At 29.2% G+C, this 22456-nt stretch overlaps 4 protein-coding genes across 4 annotated transcripts; 2 read left to right on the top strand and 2 right to left on the bottom strand.

Annotated features, from left to right (window-relative positions):
* The first annotated feature begins 4788 nt into the window (after positions 1–4788).
* On the top strand, positions 4789–10044 carry LOC112802357 (protein TIFY 6B). Its single transcript, XM_025845530.3, has 7 exons — positions 4789–5126; positions 7576–7766; positions 8108–8397; positions 8677–8767; positions 8949–9222; positions 9341–9401; positions 9592–10044. The coding sequence occupies exons 1-7, from the start codon at positions 5060–5062 to the stop codon at positions 9716–9718; spliced, it is 1101 nt and encodes a 366-aa protein (XP_025701315.1). The 5' UTR covers positions 4789–5059; the 3' UTR covers positions 9719–10044.
* LOC112802356 (ABC transporter G family member STR) lies at positions 5370–13753 on the bottom strand. Its single transcript, XM_025845529.3, has 4 exons — positions 13220–13753; positions 12868–13047; positions 12528–12796; positions 5370–12116 (listed from the first exon to the last, which is right to left on the bottom strand). Exons 1-4 carry the CDS (start codon positions 13583–13585, stop codon positions 10478–10480), a joined length of 2454 nt encoding a protein of 817 aa, XP_025701314.1. The 5' UTR covers positions 13586–13753; the 3' UTR covers positions 5370–10477.
* A 3385-nt stretch (positions 13754–17138) lies between these two features.
* Positions 17139–19786, top strand: LOC112802355 (non-specific lipid transfer protein GPI-anchored 3). Its single transcript, XM_025845528.3, has 3 exons — positions 17139–17618; positions 18678–18698; positions 19476–19786. Exons 1-3 carry the CDS (start codon positions 17261–17263, stop codon positions 19589–19591), a joined length of 495 nt encoding a protein of 164 aa, XP_025701313.1. The 5' UTR covers positions 17139–17260; the 3' UTR covers positions 19592–19786.
* A 690-nt stretch (positions 19787–20476) lies between these two features.
* On the bottom strand, positions 20477–22055 carry LOC112802354 (uncharacterized). The gene has a single exon (XM_025845527.2). The coding sequence runs from the start codon at positions 21951–21953 to the stop codon at positions 20628–20630; it is 1326 nt and encodes a 441-aa protein (XP_025701312.1). The 5' UTR covers positions 21954–22055; the 3' UTR covers positions 20477–20627.
* Between the last annotated feature and the right edge of the window lie 401 nt (positions 22056–22456).

The following is a 22456-nucleotide window of genomic DNA, read 5'->3' as shown; positions in this document are numbered from 1 at the left end:
TACCGTAAAATATATATCTTATTTATAAAATATAATTTTGAATCGAGGTGAATTAACTTAAAATATGATTCAAACTCAATCTAAAATTATATCAAATAAATTTGATAAACTCCAACTCAATAAAATATACTTTAAATTTAGGTGAAATTTTGAACCGATCCGAATCTTATATATGCTTTTTTGCTGAACCTTTTTTGGTATGTATGTAAGATTACGTTTATTTAAAAAAGATATAAAATTATGTTTGACAGAAAAGATATAAACAGAGATAATATGTCTAAAAATATTAAATTAATATATTTTGTATCTATTTTGACAGAAAAAATATAAAGATACTAACAAAAGACACAACTTATTTTTTAGGGTAAAGTACTAAATTGATCCTCTATGTTTGGGCGTAATTCTATTTTGGTTTTTAAGGTTTAAAGTGTCTTATTTGAATTCAAAAAAGTTTCATTTAGCATCAATTTAGTCCCACAGTGAGGTCAAAATTAAATAATTAACGGAATTTCCTATATAATAACAGTATAAGAATAAAATCGATAATCTGGAGAACAAGTTCAAATTCCAGATGCACAAAATTAACTGTAGATACATCAATACATTTATTTATTATTTTTCTTATAATATAAATAAAATATTTTTTATAGGACTAAAGAGAATATTAAATCTCTATATTATCGATTTTGTCTTTGTACTATTGTTATGTAGGACATTTCATTAATTATTTAACTTTGACATCATTGTAGGACTAAATTAATGCTAAATGAAACTTTTTTGAATTTAAATAGAACACTTTAAACTTTAAAGATCAAAATAAAATTATTTTTTATTCTTGTTAATTCTTTATAATTATATCTTTTATTATTATTTTTTTGTCTCAAATCTTTTGAATAAAAAAATAAAAAAAATTAAATTTTTATAATTTATTTTTGTTTATAATAAACAATATATAAAAACACAAAAATATATATTTTTATCTTTTAATATTTTATTCTCAATATCTTATTTTATACTGTTCTCAAAAATAAACCCTGCGTAAAGGAACAAAATTGAGGGTAAAATAAAGTAAGAAACGTTCATTCACATTTGGATCAATAAAATGATTTAGAGATGTACTTTTTAAGGAAAAAATAAAAATGGGATGAATATTATCAAATTTATTCAATAAAAAGAAAAGATATTGACATCACAAGTAACAGAAAACATTCAGCTTACCTACATTTAGCTAATGAAATATTAATTATATTATAAATTATGATAATTGATATCATTATTTTATTGAGTAATCTACGGTTTCTAATCAGAAAAAAATTAAATGTTAATAATAATTCTAAAAGTAAAATATATAAATTATTTTAATACTCATCTAATACTAAATTTCTTTAAACCAGTAAAAATAGATGATTTATTGAATAATTTTGTCAAATATTTTAGAAAATTTCTTTAAACTTACCTTTATTAGCTTGAATACACTTATACACATAAAAGTAACCTTAGAATCTAGCAAATACAAAACATACACATATTCAAAAAAACAAAAATAAAAAATACAATGATTATTATATATGTGTATTGTGTGGTATGTAACGGCGCTGCATTTAACAACTCGTACGGCTGCTTCTACCAACTATTTTTTTTTTCTTTTATATGAAATGAATTAATTAAGTTTCACATTTTATTAACCAAAAACATATAATAGAAGAATCACATGTCAGTATTTAACTTCGGCACACATGTTTGGCTATTAAATAATGTTGTTAATTAATTATTTATTTATTTAACTATTTTAGTGGGTAATAGCTTCACGAGACAAAGTTGTTAGATTCTATTTGTCTGTGGCAGCCTGGCTTCTCATATAATATATATAATATAATCATCCATAAAGCAAGCCGATTTACCAGTAATTGACTAATTGTTACCTCTTAATTATTATTATTATTATTATTATTATTATTATTATTATTATTATTGTTGTTGTTGTTGTTTGCATAAGACTCGCTCCTATTTTCTTCTATTTTTACCCTCTTCAATTCATAATTGAATAAAGAGAAAAAAACAAATTGAAAGTATTAGTTAGAAGATCAACTCGTGCGTTATATATATTTTCTTTTATTAATTTTAGGGTAAAATATCGTTTTTATTCTCAATATTTGGGGTAAATTCTAAAATTATTTCTAATATTTCAATCGTCCTATTTAAATCTCTAACGTTTTAAAATTGACTCAATGTTATCCTGTCATTAGGAATCCGTTAACATAATTAACGGCATTATAAAATTGAGACGATTTAAAACGTTAGAAATTTAAATATGACGAAAATATTGGAAACAAAAATAATACATAAAAATAAATTTTAATTTTATCTTTCAATAATATCAATTTTTTACTATACATAGTATTCAATTATTTTTTAATCATATCTAAATAAATTACACTTAATCATATTACTTTCATTTTAAATAAATTATTTTTTTATAATTTTACTCTTAAAGATTTTTAGTTATCATGAAATGTTTATAAAATGACTAGTATATAAACTCACAGAAAAAAATATATACAATAAAATATAAATTATACCTTTTGTCTCTAATGTATTAAAATTCTTTAAAATTATAAAAAATAAATTTATTTAAAATGAAAGTAATGTGATTAAGTGTAATTTATTTAGATGTAATTAAAAACTAATTGAATACTATGTACAGTAAAAAATTAATATTATTGAAAGATAAAATTAAATTAAAATTTATTTTTATGTATCGTTTTTGTTCTTAACGTTTCAAAATTGTCTCAATTTTGTCCCGCCGTCAATTCTGTTAATGGATCCCTAACCGCAGGACAACATTGAGTCAATTTTAAAATGGTAGGACTTAAATAGAACGATTAAGGGTGTGTTTGGATTTGCGTTGGAGAAGAGAGAAGCGCGTTTGAGTTTTTTGAACGCTTCATCTTTTGTGTTTGACAACATTTTTATCCTCTAAACGCTGGAGTAATTTTCATCTTCAACCCACGTTTACCAAAATCTATAAATTCTAGCTTTTCCGTTTAGCTTGTCACATTGGATTAAAAATTATGGTCTATGTACTAATTATGTTCTTCATTATTCATATGTTTATTTTTTTATAATATTTTTTCTAATACTCTCTTATGCATATTATTGTTTTTTATAAAACTTCTATTTTTTTGTTTATATGAATTTTTTTTACTGTAATTGTTATTTTTTTTATATGGAATATTTTTTCACTATGATTCTATTAATTCTATTAGAGTACTAAAGAATATTAAGAGTACTAAAAAAAATATTAAAATTTATTTAAATATTTAAAATAAAATTATAAAATAACATAAAATAATTATTTAAAGGTGAAAACTCAGTTGCAGTCAATTTCACGTGAAATTGATAGTTGAGAGCCGTTAAATGAAAATTTAGTCAAATCAGTCAAATTATCTAACAGCTTTCAGTTATCAACTTTACGTGAAGTCGACCATACCTGAATTTTTACCTTATTTAAATTTATGTCCTTTTCTGTAATTTTTCATCTAAAAGTAATTTTGAATAATGTAATCCAAACAATATTTAGTTTACTATAATCCATTTTAAATAAAAATAGTCAAACATAAACCATGTTAATACTAACTCACTTTTGATCAAAATCAATTCTACAAAATCAATTTTATACAAATTTCAGTTTGCAAACGGTAATCCAAACACACACTAAAACGTTAGAGATAACTTTAAGACTTACCCCAAACGTTAAGAACAAAAATAATACTTTACTCTTAATTTTAAAATTTAATTCAACAAAAACACAAGGAGGAGGTGGGGATAACAACATAAATGGAGCTTTTACTCATAATTGGAATAATAAATTAAATACATAAAATATAATTTGAATAATAAAATTATTTGACCTGATAATTTTTTTAAAAATTAAATTGATTTATTTAATATTACAATATCAGAATATTTTAGCTTAAACTGTAATTTTCTACCAGAAAATGTAGAAGGACAATACAATAGGAGAAAAAGAAAAAAGACATGCAGTAATGCAGTATGGAATAAAAAATAATAAAGGAAACGTTATTAGAGGAGCAAATGCATGTACTATGTATGGTTTCTTAACGCCAATTTGGAATATTTTTACTTTATTGAATTAACCATAAAGCCATTATTAAACCACAAAGTGTGAAAGACTCTTCAACCAAAAAGTAGCATTTTTTTGGTGTCTAAAAGAAGCATAAAAAGATAAACAATAATAAATATATTTTTTTATATTATAAAAACAAGTCGAATATTCATTTCCTAAAATAGAAACGATTAAAATAATTGATTAACTTATTACTTACTAATCTACTTAAATAAATATAAAAAATTTAAATTTCACCAAATTTCACCTTATATAGATTTACCAACAAATAAAAATTCTTAAGGGATTAATTTTTTACTTGTGGGGTGCGAAAGAAATAAATTCTCTCTATTTTTTTTGTTACGGAAAAAAATAAAATGTAATTTCTTATCTTTAATTCTATAAATAAGACCATAAATAAATGAAAAAAATAATAAAAAATAAGATTTTTTATTGAATACCATTCAATTTTTTTCGCTGTAGACATCCACTCTCGGGTTGCGGGCGGACTTGAGGGACACCCTTGATAACAAAATATTAAATAAATAAGGTAACCGGTCACCACCAACAAAGAACCGAGTGCACGTGGGCATTTACCGGCAAAGACCGGTTTCCAGACCGGTCAACAATATCATATTGGATCGAATCTCCTTCGATCTAACGGTTCAAATTTAACGCTGCAAACCGGGTTCATTTCAGTTCTTCTATATATGTGCGTGTCTGTTATATGTTCTCTCTTCCGTTTCTTCTTCTTACTCCGTTTCTGTCTCAGCTGAATAGAAGCAAGTTTTCACTGCAAGAAGAAAGAAAAAAAGAAAAAAAAAACTGTTTTTTAATTATTATTGTTAACTTCTTTTCTCTGCACTTGTTAAAGCTTTGATCTTTGTGTAAATTGGAAGAGAAACACAATTTTGGGTATCTGAGTTTTGCGATATGGAGAGAGATTTTTTTGGTTTGAGCTCCAAAAGTGATGCAGGGACTACTATCAAAGACGATGCAGGTAGTTTTTTTTTCCTTTTAAATTTTGATTTAGTATTATTATTATTCGTAACTTATAGAAGAATTTGCATTTCTCAGGTCCGTGTTTTTCCTTTTGCAATTGTTATTTGTTGTTGTGAAACTTAAAAAGTTTTTGCATTTGCTTTGAGGCCGAATCTGATTTATTTTCTGTTTTTGGGATATTATTTTGCTTTTCAGAATTCTCTATTCATTGTTTTCGTCCTTCATGTTGCGGGAAAGAATATAATGAAATTTGTGATTTCTTAATTTGTTCTCAATTTATCTGTTGTTATATGGTGATTTCTTAATTTCTTTCATTCGTGGGTTTCATTCGTTTGTTTTATTATTATGGATGAGGTTTTGTTTTTTTCTTAATTTCTCAGAAGCTAAAATAGGGAAGAACATGTTAAAAAAAAACTAATAAATAAATAATAACTGAGATGGGAAAAAACAACAAGGTTTGAGTCTTTGGTTGATATTTTTGTTGTTCCTCTGCTGGATAAAAACAAGAGTTTCTAACTGCCCTTTTTCATAAAGGTAAATGGATTAAGGGTCTATAAATGAAGGGAATGCATTTACTGTGTTATCTTACAACTTCTTATATTAAATAAATTGCATTAATGACGTCATGTATCTATCATGTAGCTGTGCAAGGAGAAATGGTCACTAGAGTACATTTTTATGGGTCCATATAGTATTTAATGTGAACTAATAATCTTCTTGTGTCAGTGTGTTATGAAGGCTCAAGTAAATAGTGATCACTTTTTTTTTTAGGGTTAGGAGAGGTGAGAAATTCTTACATGTTGAGTACATCTGTGTCCTTTTTGATAATTATTTTAAGACAGAAATTCAAAGACAACAAGAATATATATAAAGTTATTTGGAGATAAAATTAGATACAAAAATAGACAAGATATCTCCACAAAAATTCCCTGAACATAATTTTATACATGTTTCAACAGTATTTAGAACTACTATTTTTTTCTTTTTGATGTTAAAAAAATAGTGGATATTTGTGTAACACTAAGTAATTATTCTGCAGAGTTTATATAAGTAAGAGAAAGGTAGTTATCTTGTTGGTGAATAATAATGCATTCTTCTCTTATTTGGGTGGTAGTTGAAAACTTGGTCTAAGTTGTCTGGTGCTATTTGTTTAGTTGTTTTTTAACTATATTGTAAAATGTGCTACTTCTTTTTCTTGCTTCCATTTCAGCTTTTAGATTCAAGTGCAATATTTAAATGATTTTGACAAGAGATATGTTTTTCTATTAATTATTTTGGATACTGATGTGTGAATAGTTTTAAAAGAAATATATTAATTAGACTAGGTTTTTGTCATCCTTTTTTGTTTAATATATAAAACTACTAATTTAATTTAGCATTACTCTCGCTAATATTATATTATATTATTTTATATCTAAGGTTAACATGGGCACACTTGATGCTATTGCTACGTGTCAAATGGCCTTGAGACTTTGATGTTTGTGATTGGCTTGGTGCAATAATGTTTGCATAAATTAATACTTTAGAGAAGGGAGCATTTTAATAAAAATAGCATAGCGACAGCATAAAATATTCCAAGTCAATAAAGCATGATAGCATTTAGTAAAGTATTATATTCTTGTTTCTTTAATATTGGACTAGAGATATAATATAAGAAAAAGAAGGGTCACTGGTTTTTTATTGTGTGGTGCTAACTGCTAAGATTCAGGGACTAGTTAATGTTTTCATACTTTGGTTTCTTAAACTTTCAACTATTTTTAACTGTTTCTTGCCATATGCTACTGACATTACATATGATAGCATGTGATTTAATTATAATATGTGAAGACTACAAGGATTTTTAGCTTCTTATAATGAAAAGTGCTGCCAAAGTTTCTAATGAATAAGTTTATTTGAGTAAAGAGTAATTCTTGGTGTTTCATCTTAGTTTCTGAAGTTGTTCTGACTTCAGATTAGTATTCACTGAAAGAATCTTTCTCCACTATTCCCATATTTTGAGGAATTTAATTGCCATGTATTGTCAGTATAAAAGAGTTTTACATAGACAACTAGTTGTGTATTGTCACATTCGCAAAAGTAACTAATTTTCAAACCTACTACTTCAAAAGCCATTTAAATACATGAATCTGATTAAATGATCGTTTAGAATTTGACACTGTCAGTGTATTCAAATTAGACTCTATTTTGAGTAGATGGAAAATACGGAAAAGTGTTGTCTAGAGACATAGGCATTTTGCCTGTCTTCTTCTCCAAACAAATTTATATTTGCCTGAATATCTTTGAATTTCTGTCCTGATACAGGGTTGAAATATAGGTTGTAGAACATCTTCTCTATCACTGAGGTATCCATGCAATGCATTATAATCATATTTATTCACAGATGCATTTTTGTGTTACTTGTTTCCATTACTCAACCATTTTTTTTTGTCCTTAATTTTGCTGCACAGTGAGGGGTTCAGGAATGCAGTGGACATTCTCAAACAAAGTCTCATCCATTCCTCAGTACTTGTCCTTCAAGACGACTCTGGAAGATCAGAGAAAGACAATTATGGATCCCCTAGCTTCATCTGGATATATGACCATATCAACTAAGGATGCTTATGACACTGACCAGAAACCATTGTTGAGTGTGGTCCAGGTTTGTTTCATCCTCTAATCGAAAACTAGCCTTTATTTCTGATAAAAAAGAATAGTTTCACTTTTAAGTAGAACATTTGAGTGTTTATTATTTACCAAATATTAGCTAACCTCGGGAGAGGACAATGGATATTATATTTCTAGGACTAGAGGGGAGTTAGGTTGAACTTCGCCAAAAATCGAGGAAATGCGTGTAATTCGTCTTTAACTTGTGCATGCTAATAATCCTTTATATGACTAAAGAAAGAAATGAGAACTGTGTGAGAATCTTTTGATGCTGTGTGATTCTTTTTTCGCAACTAAAATCTTACCTTCTTGCCTTGATATATATATATTTTTTAGAGGAATTTGTCCATCGGAAAGCAAGCCGGAAACAACATTGGAATGACAGTGTATCCACCGCTATGTTCTGGTTCACATTTAGCTAGCCAACAACAGGAATCAAGAATATTTTCACTTTCCAACCAAACAAATAAAGTAAGTCCTGTTCTTCAATCTAACCTTGCTACTACTACCGGACATAGCATGGTTGCTTCAGTCATAAAACCACAAGCACTCGGTTCCAAATCAACCAGCACACCTGTATCTGCTCTTCCATCTGCGAGTTCCATTGTTGGAACTACCGAATTAAGGTATTATATAATTTTATTACATCTGAGGAGTTATTGTTTCTTTAATTAGTTTAATTTCTATTTATTGTCAGCGTTCAAGAATTTACATTTACATCCAGTCAAGTGTTTCCATGTAGACAACAAAAGTAGTTTCTTTTTGAGATATTGGATATTTGGATGTCATAGTTAACTGTTTTTTCCTACCTGGCAAAACATGATTAGATATTGAAAGGGTAGTTTGATATTGTTGATCAATATGGAGTGGCACATCTAACATTTCAGAGTTTGTGTTTTCTTCAGGAATTGTTCCAAGTCTTCTGGGACACCTACTCAGCTGACCATTTTCTATGCCGGTTCAGTATGTGTTTATGATGACATATCTCCTGAGAAGGTATGTTAAAATTCCAAGGCTAGCTTTCCATTTCAATTATAGAAATGCTACCGAATTTTCAATGTTTTTCTATTTACCGGATTGTGTGACTAAAATAGTACAAACGAAAATGAAAATCCTATTTCCTGTTTTCACTTTCGCTGTTTCCTTCACTAGTTTTCTGATTGTTATCTTCTGTCAGGCCCAGGCTATCATGTTACTTGCTGGAAATGGCTCTGCTCTAAATCAGAACAACACAGTTTCTACAACTAAATTGCAGCCAGCAATGTCTGTTCCCTCCAAAGATAATGGTTTCATTGTAGGCATGCCAATTTCTCTTCCATCGACTTCTCTCCTCGTTTCTCGTCCTGGAGGAGCGTTGGTGGCAGTAGGACCTTCGACTACCTCTACCAACAATTTGGAATCTCCTAATGTTGTTTCAATAAGATCTGCATCTCAAAAAATGGTTAACACAGGTACATATTTCACCTATTTCACTACCTTTTCTTTTTTCATGCATACCTTCTGCAAGGTAATGTAACACACTATGATTAATAATAAGGTGGTGTTTTTTTTTTCCTTCAATATTTATAGTAGGGTTGCCTCAGGCACGCAAAGCATCGTTGGCTCGGTTCTTGGAGAAGCGAAAGGAAAGGTAAATTATCTTATTATCTTACATTATGATCCAAGATATTGTGAATCTGTTTGGTGTCTGTTTTCATTCCATTACAAAATTATGAAAACAGACAACATTGAAAATGAAAACAAAAACTAGACAATCCCTAATAAATTTCTCTTGGAAATGGATTTTCTAAGGATAAAGCTTGCTTTTGTACTTTATGCAGGGTTATGAGCACATCTCCCTACACTTTAAGCAAGAAATCTTCCCCTGAAAGCAGCAATCCTGGATCAGATACTATTAGTCTTTCCATGAACTCCTCCGGTTCCTGTTCGCTACCAGCCATTAACTAATCTCTTACCAAGAGGATGTGTCGAAAAATATACCTTTTGTAATTGTAAGATCCAATTATTTTAATCTCTAGATTAATTTTCTTAGGAATTTTTGTCCAAGTCCCCCCCCCCCCCACACACCCTTCATTATTTTTGCTTTGTTCCAGAGCTTTTCTATAATTATTATTGTTTTTTTTATAGCATTTTACTTCACTCTGAAGATCTCACAATTCGTCGCAGAAACTTGCATCATGCTGTATAATTAGTGTTTGTAGATGTATAACAGTGAATCATATTCAGATTTATCTTGGATTTTAGTGTTCAAATCATATACATTGGCTTCGGCATATTTGGATGTTTGTTTTAAATTTTGCACTGAGTTCATCAAAAACTAAATCAATCTTTATATTGCACCAATTGTTGATCTTCATACATGTTTGGTTGATTAAGAATGAGGCACATTTACATGACAGGAATATATGCCTTACTTTCTTTTGAAATGAATGTACAAACATGGCTTATGGAATAGCATTTGTTCCACAAATTAATGGAAGAAAAGCAGAATAAAAGGGTAGATTTTCTGTTTAGATTCTCTCAACACTTCTAAGAACAGTAAAGCTGAAACACTCAGTAGCTACTTTTCACATTTATCATCATGATAATATATATTTGTTATTATTGTTTCAAATTTTTCAACAAACCATAGGAAAATGGTACATAGAAGTCTAAAACTTTATCGAGAACAAAAAATGTAGACATAGTATATATATGATTGGTTCATCATTTTCTCTCATTCTTGGAGTAAAATCTCAGTACCAAGTAGAAGAAGAACCTGTAAAGAACACCCCAAGCTAGCAGGATCAAGATATCATACCATACATTATCCAACTGAATATCCATTGTCTCCAACACATCCTTCCCAATCAAAATGCAGTTACTGCTGAAATTGTGTTGTTGGCTAAACTTTAAATCTCCCATTGGACCCGGAGACAGATCGGCTAGGTTCCCTGTGTAGCAGTTGTTGTTGTCGAATTCGTTCGTCAGCAATGCTTCAAAAGGGTATTTGATAGCAGAAATGTAATGCAACCACCTCCAATACACTGGTATCTGAGTTCGCTTGAGGAAGAAGCCACATGTCAAGAAGAACAGCGCGGTTGTTGCTATAACAACCGCGTATCCTGTGATGTAACTTGGAACAAGAGCACTAACAAGCATCACATATGCATTGGTGGTTATAAGAGAAGCAAAAAGGATTAGCCAAAAGTACAAGAGTTTGCTTTTAAGATGGAGCAAAAACTTTGTTATGGCTGCGAAAGTTAGTCCCTGGACGGCGAAGAAAGGGAGGTAAACAAGAAGGGAAGAAATGACATAGGATGATGCGCGATAAGCGTTGTGAGAAGTCTCCCTAATGAAGATAAACCTCTCCAGGATGAAGGAAGGGACGGCGTCATTCGAAGAGAAGAAGACTAAGCATACTGCAAAGATGTAGAAGTTGAGGAGCCTATTGATGTCTAAGCAAGTTGTGTGGCTTAGATTCTTGAAGATAGAGGAGAGGACAAGTGCCATGACAGTTAGGACAATCTCTCTGGACAGGAATAGCTCTGGAGTTCGAATAACATTCAGCATTGTCCTCCATGAGAGCACGACTACCTCGCGAAGCCATGGATTTGCATACTTTGATCCATGGCTTGGTTCATCAAGCACTTCTTCTTCAATATCAAATTCTTGATATGAAGTTGCATAGATGTTCATGGATTGGCTAACTAGTGAAGGTGTTTTTGCGCGAGCATAATAAGGATCTTGTTGTTGGCTTGTCATAACACTTCTAGAAGCTGACATAGGTGTCACCCCTGGTGTCCTAGCTGGCGTCCAAGAGGGCGCGCGGCGAGGTGTCCCTACCACGCCGTGGTAGAGCCAAACAGAGAAATCCTTGGCAGAGAAATCTTTGTAAAACTGCGAAGCCAACCGGGGATGGACACCACTGGCCATAGTCCTTGGAGTTTGAGCAGTAGTAGCACTTCTCCTCTCAAGAGAATTGTCAAAATTCTCATAATCATCTTCGCCTTCGTCTTCATAATTATAGCCATAACTGAAGTTTGAGGAATCAGGAACTGATGTTCCGGCCGTGAATCCTTGAGATTTTAGGCTAATCATGTGTTTTGAAGCACCAGCAGGGTTGTTCTTCCTTGTGTAAGCTGTTCTTGGTGTTCTTGGGACTGGTGTTTTGGCGGCTTGATCTGGTTTGAGGCCGTCGCGTTGGTAAAGAACAAGAGGGTCAAGTCCAATGGTGGATTGCTCATATTCTTTGATGACATCTAATAGGTACTCCATGCTGTTCTCTCCATCTGGTACTGTCCTTCCAAATCCAGAAAGGAATACACCCAGTAAATCTGGCTTTCCCATGTATACAAGCCTTCCCCTGTATTGTTAGCTTCTTCCGTTAAATGTTGATTCCCAAAACAGTCAACTTTATCTTTCTTTCTCTATAGGGCTAGAGATATCCACTCTTATGTCTAAATATGTTACAGATAAGTATATTTTTTGTCTCACTCTTAAATTTGATTTTGTTTTAATTTTGTTCTAAACGTTTTTTATTTACATCAAATATATCCTGATAACTAAACTTTCAAGAAGCTTAGGACCAATCCAGCAATAATGCATGAGAACTAGAGCCAATGACAGAACTTTGTGTATGACTTGCTTGTGTTGAAGGTTATCTTGTGAAGTTGTTTCTGAATTCGTTCTAAGTTTCTTGAAAATTTTTGAGACAAAATTAAAACAAAATAAAATTTACAGATATTTTTGAATGTATGTATAACAAGTATATTACCTCGCTAAGACCGTGATCTTGTCAAGGAGCATTTGAATTCTAAATGAAGGTTGATGTATGGTCATGAGGACAATGCTACCTCCTCTTGCTATGTCCTTAACCTTTTCAACAACACTGTAGGCACTTGTTGAATCAAGTCCTGAGGTTGGTTCATCAAGGAACAAAAGGGATGGCTTATGAATTATGTCTATGCCAATGGACACCCTTCTTCTCTCCCCTCCTGATACTCCTCTTCTTCCCTCATCACCAATATATGTATGTGTTGCACTCTAGAGACAGAAACTTTCATCAGTAAATCCTAATAATCTAAAGGCTATATACAAATAATAGGCATATCTACCTGCAAGCCAAGTTGATCAAGAAGCTCATAAACCCTCTTCCTCTTTTCCTCCCTTGAAACTGAAGGAGGAAGCCTAACCTCAGCTGCAAACATGAATGTCTCAAAAACTGTCAACATAGGGAACAATTGATCATCTTGCATCACATATGATGAGACCATCTTCATGTAACTTGTAGTCACCTGCATAAATCACATCACATCATATCATAAACATACTCACCAACTAAATAAAGATAAAAAATATTGTTTGAATTTGTTGGGGACTAAGGTCTTCAACAAAAAGGTTCTTAGAGACTAATTTGAATTATTACTCGTATTTGAAGAAAAAAGTATACTAGTTGAATATTCTTACTGGTTTTCCATCAATTCTAACTGATCCTTCAAGACTCCCTTGAGCAATTCTCCCTGCCAAGGCATCAAGAAAGGTGGATTTTCCAGCACCACTCGGCCCCATGATCGCCATGATTTCGCCTTTGTTGGCCTGGCCGGAGATGTCATGAAGAAGATATGCTTCCTTCTTCATCCAAACCCCATCCTTCTTCTGCTTCTTTATGACACTATAAGAAAGGTTACTAAATTCTAGCCCTGTTCCAGGAACAGAGTTCTGTGGTCTAAGTTGATTATTCAATTTTTTCACAACTCCTCCTGCTTGATCCATGTCTAATAAACTCTCTAGGTTCTTGTTTGAGCCTAGTTTCTTATTTGGCCTTGATGCCATTCTTGCTGTTGAATTATTCAGCAAAGCTCTATGGTTTCTTTTATGTTGACTAGTTTTTTCTAAATGGTTAAAGTGGAGCTATGTGCAAAGGTATTATAGCAGAGGGGGCATGAAGAGTGGACAAAAAATGTGATGGCTAAAGTTAATGCAAATTGATCATATAGTATAATATGGAGTTGGAAACATGGATATATTTTCACATTTTAAGCTGGTTACGCTTTCTTGCTAATTACAATTGTTAAATGATTCTCCTCATACTACGGCCATAATAATCTATCTCGGAATATGAGATGTGAAAAATATTATGCGTATACTCAAATCAGTTATCAAAATCAATCATTATATACGTGTCATGATTCACCAAGGATCAAACTCTTGACCTTTCGGATCTAGCGCTTTAATACCATGTCATGATACCACTCATCCCAAAAGCTTCAGCTGACAGAAAAATGTAACACTAATAATTATATCTTTAATACTCTATAAATTTCCATTGTACACATTGTATAAATATTTCATTGACTCCTCATACTTTCCCTTTTCGAAATTATACAACTGATTATTGTGAAACGGGACAAAGACAACTGTTTTTTGGTCTTAGGACACTCATCAAACAAAATTTTAAGGTTTTGTGGTATATATATAGACAACTCTTGATTGTCATATCTACACCAATGTTTGGTTGATTTGGTTAGCCTCTTATCTTATAAAATATTAGAACAAAAATATTATTTATATACAAAAATTAATGATGTATTTATGTATAAATATATATATTATATTAAATTTTTTTAATATGTATTTTTTACATATGCCTAATTTGATGGTTGATTTTTTTTATATAACGTAATATAGTTAATATTAGAATAATGTGTGCTATATAAGGTAAAGTTTAGGAGAGTTTAATTATTTAAGTGTAAATTACACTATAAAATATATATTGTTGAACAATTGAAAACGATGTATAAATAGTTGGGTGTGAATAGCTAATGAAAGTGTGGCAGTATATTCTTTACTATATATGCATGAAGATAGAGAGAGAGCATAAGATCTTCAGACGGCACATTAAGTAGGAGGAGTAGTCTCTTTGATGTTGTCGTTAATTCGACATAGGTGGTGCCGAAGAGTGTTATTAATTATTCTTTTGTTCCATCAAGCAATAATAGAGACAACGAACTTTTATTTAATTAACTTTCACTAGAAAATGACGAATGCAATACATGCATGCTATTGGCATGTATATGCAATGGTATGTAGCATGTTTTAATTAAGAGCCTCATAATGGAATTGGAAAATGCTATGTGTCCTTTAAAATTCAGCCTTTATTCAGTCTTTAAATTTAAATAATATTATTTAAATAAATTTTAGTTAAAAGACATTCTTAATTTGTAGCTAAACATGTTGGTAATTAAAATTAATTTAAATTTCAAATATTAGAATTTCTCTAACTTCCTACTTACTTCATAAAATAGTTATTTTATTAGTTTTTTATTTATTTGCACGTCCCCCTCCCCTCTCTCGTGTACGTTCTTTTTTTTTCTTCTCTCTCTATGTTCTTTACAAAATTTTTTATAGAAGAGTATTATTTCTCTATTGGTAAATTTATTATTTCATATTTAACATTTTATTATTATTATTATTATTAGATGAGTCGTGCTATTTTGTTTCTATTTCGAGTGACTTACATACTAACTCAAAACTCATTCATCATTATTTTAATAAGATCATATCAATATTTGAATTAAATAATAAATAATCAGTGTATATATCAATATTTTTTTCTTCTTCTTTATTTTTTTCTTTCTTTCTTTCTTTCTTTTATTTTTTTTTGAATTTTTTCATTGCTTATTTGAATATTAACGCTTTTAAAATTATTAAAATGTATGTTCGTAAAAATTATTTTTTTTCAATTGTAACACATCTAAAATTATTAAAGTATACATAAAATATTTTTAAAACACATCCAAAATTATAAATCTAAAATTTAAATTTAAACATTAAAAATAAAATTAATTTTTTATATCTTATTCGAGAAAAACTCATCTAATATTTCTCTTTTTTTAATAGTTAGATTTTTTCGTTACTTATTTTAATATTAATGCTTTTAAAAGTATTAAAATGCTTGTTTGTAAAAATTCGATTTTGTTTTCAATTGTAACACATCTAAAATTATTAAGTGATACAAAAAATATTTCTAAAACACATCCAAAATCATAAATCAAAAATTTAAATTTAAACATTAAATATAAAATTAATTTTTTTTATATCTTATTCGATAAAATTCATCTAATATTTCTCATTTTTTTTATTATTTGTTGAATTTTATCGTTACTTATTTGAACATTAATGCTTTTAAAATTATTAAAATGTATGTTTGTAAATATTGGTTATTTTTCATTTATTACACATCTAAAATTATTGACTTATATACAAAACATGTTTGAAACACATCCAAAATTTTAAAACGGTTTAAGATTTATTTTAAAATTTTAAATTCAAAATTTTGAATTATAACTAATTTGATTTTTGGATGTGTATTTAAATTGTAATTATAATATATTAATAATTAAATATATTAAATTTAAAATAGAAATTTAAAATTTAAATTTAAATTTTAAATTTCAGTTTTATTTAGTTTGTATTTTGAATGTGTATTTAATTTTAAAAAGACACTAAATCTATTTAAAATTTTTAGATATATTTATTTTATTTTTTTAAATTATTGTAATAAAAGGCTAAATATTGTACAACTTTTAAAGGATACCTAGTTGAACTGAATGGAATTATTTGCTAGCTAGCTTTGTTGCATGAGACACGAGAAGGCAACAACTTCAAATTTCAATTTTGTCAAATCTTGACTTAGCTTGTGCTTGATTCTCTTGAATGGTCTCTATGGATCACGTTATTTTTGCAACTTTATAAAGATTATTTAGGTTTAACTGTTCTATTACTCCTTATAATTTTATTAAATTTATAATTAAATTTTTTTTATATTTTTTTAAATAAAATTTTTATAATATTTTTAATTTCAAAAATTAGATCCTTGTCAATATAAAAAATATTAGAATAATTAATAAAATATTTTTTTATAAATTAAAGATAATTTAAAAATAAAAATCTAATTAAATTTTTTACCATATTTTTTTAGAAAGAATATTTTATTAAACATCTTAATTGACGCTTTGATGGAAATCACGGATTACATGAGAGCATTTAGAAATCAGTAACTCTAATATTTTAATTAGAAAAAATATTAGGAGACCAACAATTTTAATGGAAAAATAGAAGAAAGTCACTATAATCTTTATCTTTTATAAGAGAAAGGGTTCAAATATAAATAAATAAATTCATAATAAAGGGTAGATGAAGCGTCAAACAATACAAAATTCGTGTGGGAGGAAAAAAAAATGTAATTAACGGCTAATAATAAAAGCATCCAACTATTAAGCACATCTATATATAGAAAAAAAAAGATGAGTGGTTGAATTTAGTCTTCAAAAACAGACTTAAAAATAGAAAGTTCATCTAATTATAAACCAAGTTCCGCCACAATGATGCACTAGGAGAATTGAGAGGAAAACCAAAAACCATTCATTTCCTTTGTTTTGTGTGTTCTTCTTCTTGCTCTTTAATTTTTTAAAGAAAAAGAAGAAGAACATAACCATCAATAATAATATGGCTTCCAAGGTTATGTTCTCATTCTTCCTCATATTCTCTTCAATAGTTCATCAAGGAATCTCTCAAAGCCTTGAAGAACTTCTTGGAGGACTTGGAAAAAATATGGGAGTGGTGAAAGAAGCACAATGCATGCAAAAGCTAGTGGCTTGTAATAAATACCTGAAGGACCAAAGTAATGTTCCTGAAGAATGTTGTGGACCTTTGAGGGAAATTGCAACATCAAATGACCAAGAATGTTTGTGCGCTTTCTTCAACAACCAACAGATGCTTGATTCCATGCAAATCTCTAGGGATGATGCCATGAAGCTTCCTAATGCTTGCTCTGTCCCTGTTGAGATTTCTACATGCAACAATGGTAATTATTATTATTATTATTATTATTATAGATTTTTTTTTATGTGTGTCGACGTGTGTGCAATTTTTAAATGGTTACATTTTATGTGGTTACAAATTAGCTAAATGTTCTAGTAATTTAAAATGACCAAAATTTTTAAATTTAGTTAGATTAAAAAGTTGTACTTGTGTATTTTTGTAAGTATTTGACAACAATTTTTTAGTAGAGTAATTAATCACTAAAATAATTATTTTTTTATAAAAGAATGAAATTTTTGTAGTAGAGTAATAAATATTTTTTAAATCAAATAATCAATTTTTTCATGAATATTAAAAGTTAGGAACCAATCAGATATCTATTTTTTGTACTTTTATTTGTATTTTAATTACAAATATATATAAATTTAGTTGATTATATTATTTATAAAATTTTATTATAAATTTGAATTTAGTTTGATTTTATTTTTATTTAAAGTTCCATTATAAATATGAATTCAATTATTATTTAAAGTGTGATTATAAATATAAATTTGTAATTATTTTATTTTTTTAATAATACGGGTGGTTCTTCATTTTTAAATTAATATAAAATGATTGTTTTCCAATATCACAAGTTGCACAACTTAATGCAATATTTATCTTCTTGTTTCACATTAAAATAGGAATATTGATTGTTGTTATAATTTTTTTTCCTTTTATTTTCATAGTAACATTTTCATTATTATATCTTTTTTCTTGATTTAGAAATTTAACAACCGAGAAATTACATTTTCCATTGAAAGATCCATAATCAAATTAAGAGAACAAAACCATTATAGCTATAAATCTACTAATAAACAAATTAAAACAAATAAATGAACATTTTATAGTTCGTGAAATTGTTCCCTATTATATTTTTCTCGCTTTTACCCAATCAATATATACGTTCTATAATGTTCACCGAATCGTGTACTTGTGTTGAGCATTCGCAAAATCTTGAATTAATAACATAATGTCTATAATTTGTATTCTTCAAATTTTGTTCACTTAATGGATGGCTTGGTTATAACCTTCAATTTACGTTGTTTTGTTTTCATTGCAGTACAAAGCCCACCAGTATCAGGTAAATCATCAACCAATACTATTGTGTTTGAAACATTGAAATTTTCATGTCTAAAAAAAAGCATTGAATTTTAAAATATTTGTGAACAAGTTAAATAAAATTTAAGCAGTTTTAAAGTAATTTATATATGACAAATATATTTATTTGAAGTTAATTTTTAAAATTATTTCTAAAAAAATAGAAAAAATATCATCCTTTTAGATTTGAAAACAACTAAATTTTAATTTAGTTCCTAACCCTTAAAACATTTTTTTTTCACAAACATTTTCTATCATTCTATTTAAATTTTTGGTTGAAACTAATTTTTTTTCAAAAATATTATTTTTCCATTATTATTGCCTTCTTATTTCTTTTATTCTTCTGTTATTTTCATTTTCAAAATATTAGAAGCACCATCACTATAATCACTCTAATTACGATATTTGTGTTACCTAAAAAAATCATAATAGAAAAAGTGTATTTAAAAAAAAATTGGCTAAAAAACTAAAATAGGACGAAATAAATATGTTTAGAAATAAAACATGTCGATTCAAATATTAAAAACAGAACTAAGAGTTAAACTAGACATTAGAACTATAAGAGTACTTTACTGATACAAATACAAAGCGATAATATATCTATATTTTTTAATAATGCATAGTAGTGAATAAATTTATCCAATAATAAATTAATTTATTATTAATTTCAAATCAGTTAGTTTGTTAATTTTACATTTATCTGAGACTCATTGATATACATGTGTAATAACAAAATTCAAACTACATTTGCTGGTTTCAGATATAAATCTAGACCCTAAAATGTTTGGTCCCCCTGCTGAATCATCAAGTGCAACAGGACTCATCCGTTTTGGTGTTCCAAGTTTTTTTGCTTTGTTGGCTGCTGCTCTATTTTAGATTAATAGTCCAACAAAATTCATGTATATGAATCTTTGTTTATTTGATGCTGAAATTTTTTTTTATTATTGTTTTTGGGATGGGGGGGGCTTGCTTGATGAGATTATATTATGAGATTTCATGTGATCAATTGCAACCAAAACGCATGTACTTAGAGCTATCATAGAGCAATTCAATGATTCTTTAATTCTTTAATCATTTTGCCATATTACAGTATCTTCATCAATGTATTAACATTTTTTTTGAGACAACGAAAGCAGAATAGATTCTGCAGAATTGGAATAAGATAGTATTCTTGAATATAAATTCTATAACAATCTGAATAGAATATTGAGCATTCGCAAAATCTTGCATTAATTAAGAAAATGGCCAAAAATCTTGAGATAACTGAACCATAAATACCTTGACTCGATGTTGCTTAGGTTGATGAAAAAAGGGGACATGCATTTTAGAAGGTGGGTTTATTTTTAAGATGGAAGTGAAAACTATATAGCCTAAGAATAAATCCTTAGTACCTATTTAAATTTCCTTTTACAACAATTCCCGGAGGATTCAATCAAATAAACAATAGCTCACGGTTGCTTATGATAAAAACTCATAGGAATTAGTTTGATATATATATATATATATATATGGTACCTACAAAGGTGCGGAAAAATAAGTTGCACAATAGAATAGCAGAGAACAAACAACAAAACAAAATTTTCAATCTTTTTACTTTAGTTTTGCTTAGTTAGTAGCATGATAAATACATGATCTCATAGAATAACAGTAAAGAACACTCTATTGCTATAAAGAGATCTTAAACACTAAATCTGTAAGCTATGACTAGGAATATCATCTAAAGAATCAATAAAGTAGTGGAATGAAAAAGGATCATAGCAATTGCAAAAATCGGAAGTGCAAAATTAATTAATGTTATGGTATTGCCAAAGTCCTCTGACCCAACAGACACAGAATTTACAAAACTATGATACATATTCAGCAACAGTGAGATGTAATTTCAATTTGAGTTGATGTATTTTACCTTCTTTTATCAATTCAATAAGCCTCTAGCAACCATTTCCCGAAGAAGTTTCTCAGCCATGTCATTCTCATTTTTTTCAAACAAAGCACGGATAACAGTTTCAAAAGTCACAACATCTGGTAAGCAACCATTGCCTTCCATTTTTGACAAGAGTGCCAATGCTTCTTCAAACAAGCCCTCTTTGCAGAGCCCATTGATCATAATATTGTATGTCCTCACATTTGGACGATAGCCTTTAACGGAAAGATCTTGAAAAATCTCTTTTGCATCTATAAGTCTTCCACCTTTGTATAGGCCATCAATAAGTATATTGTAAGTGCATATATCTGGATCAATGGCACACTCTTTCATTTGATTGAATAACATAAATGCCTCGTTAGCTTGTTGGTTTTTGAACATCCCATTCAACAACGAATTATAAGTGACTACATCAGCAGGTTGACCTCTATCATGCATCTCGACAAGAAGCTCCAAAGCACGGGAGATTCTCTTCGATTTGCTCAAGCCATCAAAAAGAGTGTTGTATGTTACCGTGTTTGGAACCAAGTTCTTGCGACGCATTTCTTCAAAGAGATTCAAGGCTTCATCGACCATTTTACTTTTGCAGAAGCCATTAATCATGATACTGTAACTTTGAACATCGAGTGAAACTCTACTTTGGGCCATTGTGTTGAATAAATATTTTGCCTTATTTACCTGATTAACCAAACAATATCCATCCATTAAGCTGGTATAAGTAACTACATCTGGTTTCAAACCATGTTTTGCCATTACAGCCAATACACTCTTAGCATCTTTGATCTTTCCTTCCTTGCATAGCCCATCGATCAAAATACTATAGGTATAAACATTTGGAGTAATGTTTCTAAGCACCATATCACTTAACAAATCAATGGCTTCCTTATATTGACCCTCAAGACACAATCCAAAAATGAGAGAACTGTATGTGATAACATCGGGAGAAATTCCCTTAGCAAGCATTTCAGAGAATAAATGAAAAGCCTGACTTACAAGTGTATCCTTGCAGAGGCTATCAATAATGGCGCTGTACATGAAGACATCAGGAGCAATGCCATACCGTGGGATGTTTCTCAACACTTGAATAGCAGCTGATGTGTGTCCGGTCTTACAGAGGCCATTGATCAACGTCCCATAAGTGACTCGGTCGAAGTGAAATCCATGAGCCAGCACTCTGTCATGAAAGTGCAGTGCTTTTTCAACATTACCACAGAGACAGAGACCTTTAACGAGTGTATTCAATGTTATAGTATCAGGTTGATAATCCATTCTGAAAATCTTGGCCAATACAGAGAAAGCAAGCTTCATACGACCCATGCCGCAGCAACAATTGATTAAGATATTCAAAGTAAATAAGTTGGGAGCGATTCCCCTGGCTTGCAATTGCTGAAAAAGGGAAATGGCGGTGGGGAAATGGTTGGTCTTGGCAAGAGATCCCAAAATCTTGATGACACATATTTATATATTAGATTCTTTTTGACATTATTTAAATTTGATATTTTTTTCTATTTTTACGCTTCTAATCATTTTTTGTCTTAATATTTTGTTCTCATCAATTTCTATATTTTATTTTAGGTTAACTTTATGGTTCAAATATAATCATTTATGTTATTATTGAATGTTATGAAATTGACCTTATATTAACAATAAATAATTCGAAAAAGGTATTTTTTGGAATAATTCTCCTAAATTTAAATTGTTACGTTAAATAGATGATGATAAATATTTTTGTATTAAATCTCTTATAAAAGAAACTTATAGAAATGTTATGTTATATGATATAATTTGATTATATATTTTTTTATCTTCAATCTAAATTA

This window comes from Arachis hypogaea, chromosome 5 (assembly GCF_003086295.3).
Source record: "Arachis hypogaea cultivar Tifrunner chromosome 5, arahy.Tifrunner.gnm2.J5K5, whole genome shotgun sequence".
Classification (NCBI taxonomy): Eukaryota; Viridiplantae; Streptophyta; class Magnoliopsida; order Fabales; family Fabaceae; genus Arachis; species Arachis hypogaea.
Note: the sequence above shows the minus strand (reverse complement) of the source record. Positions and strands in the feature narration are given on the sequence as shown.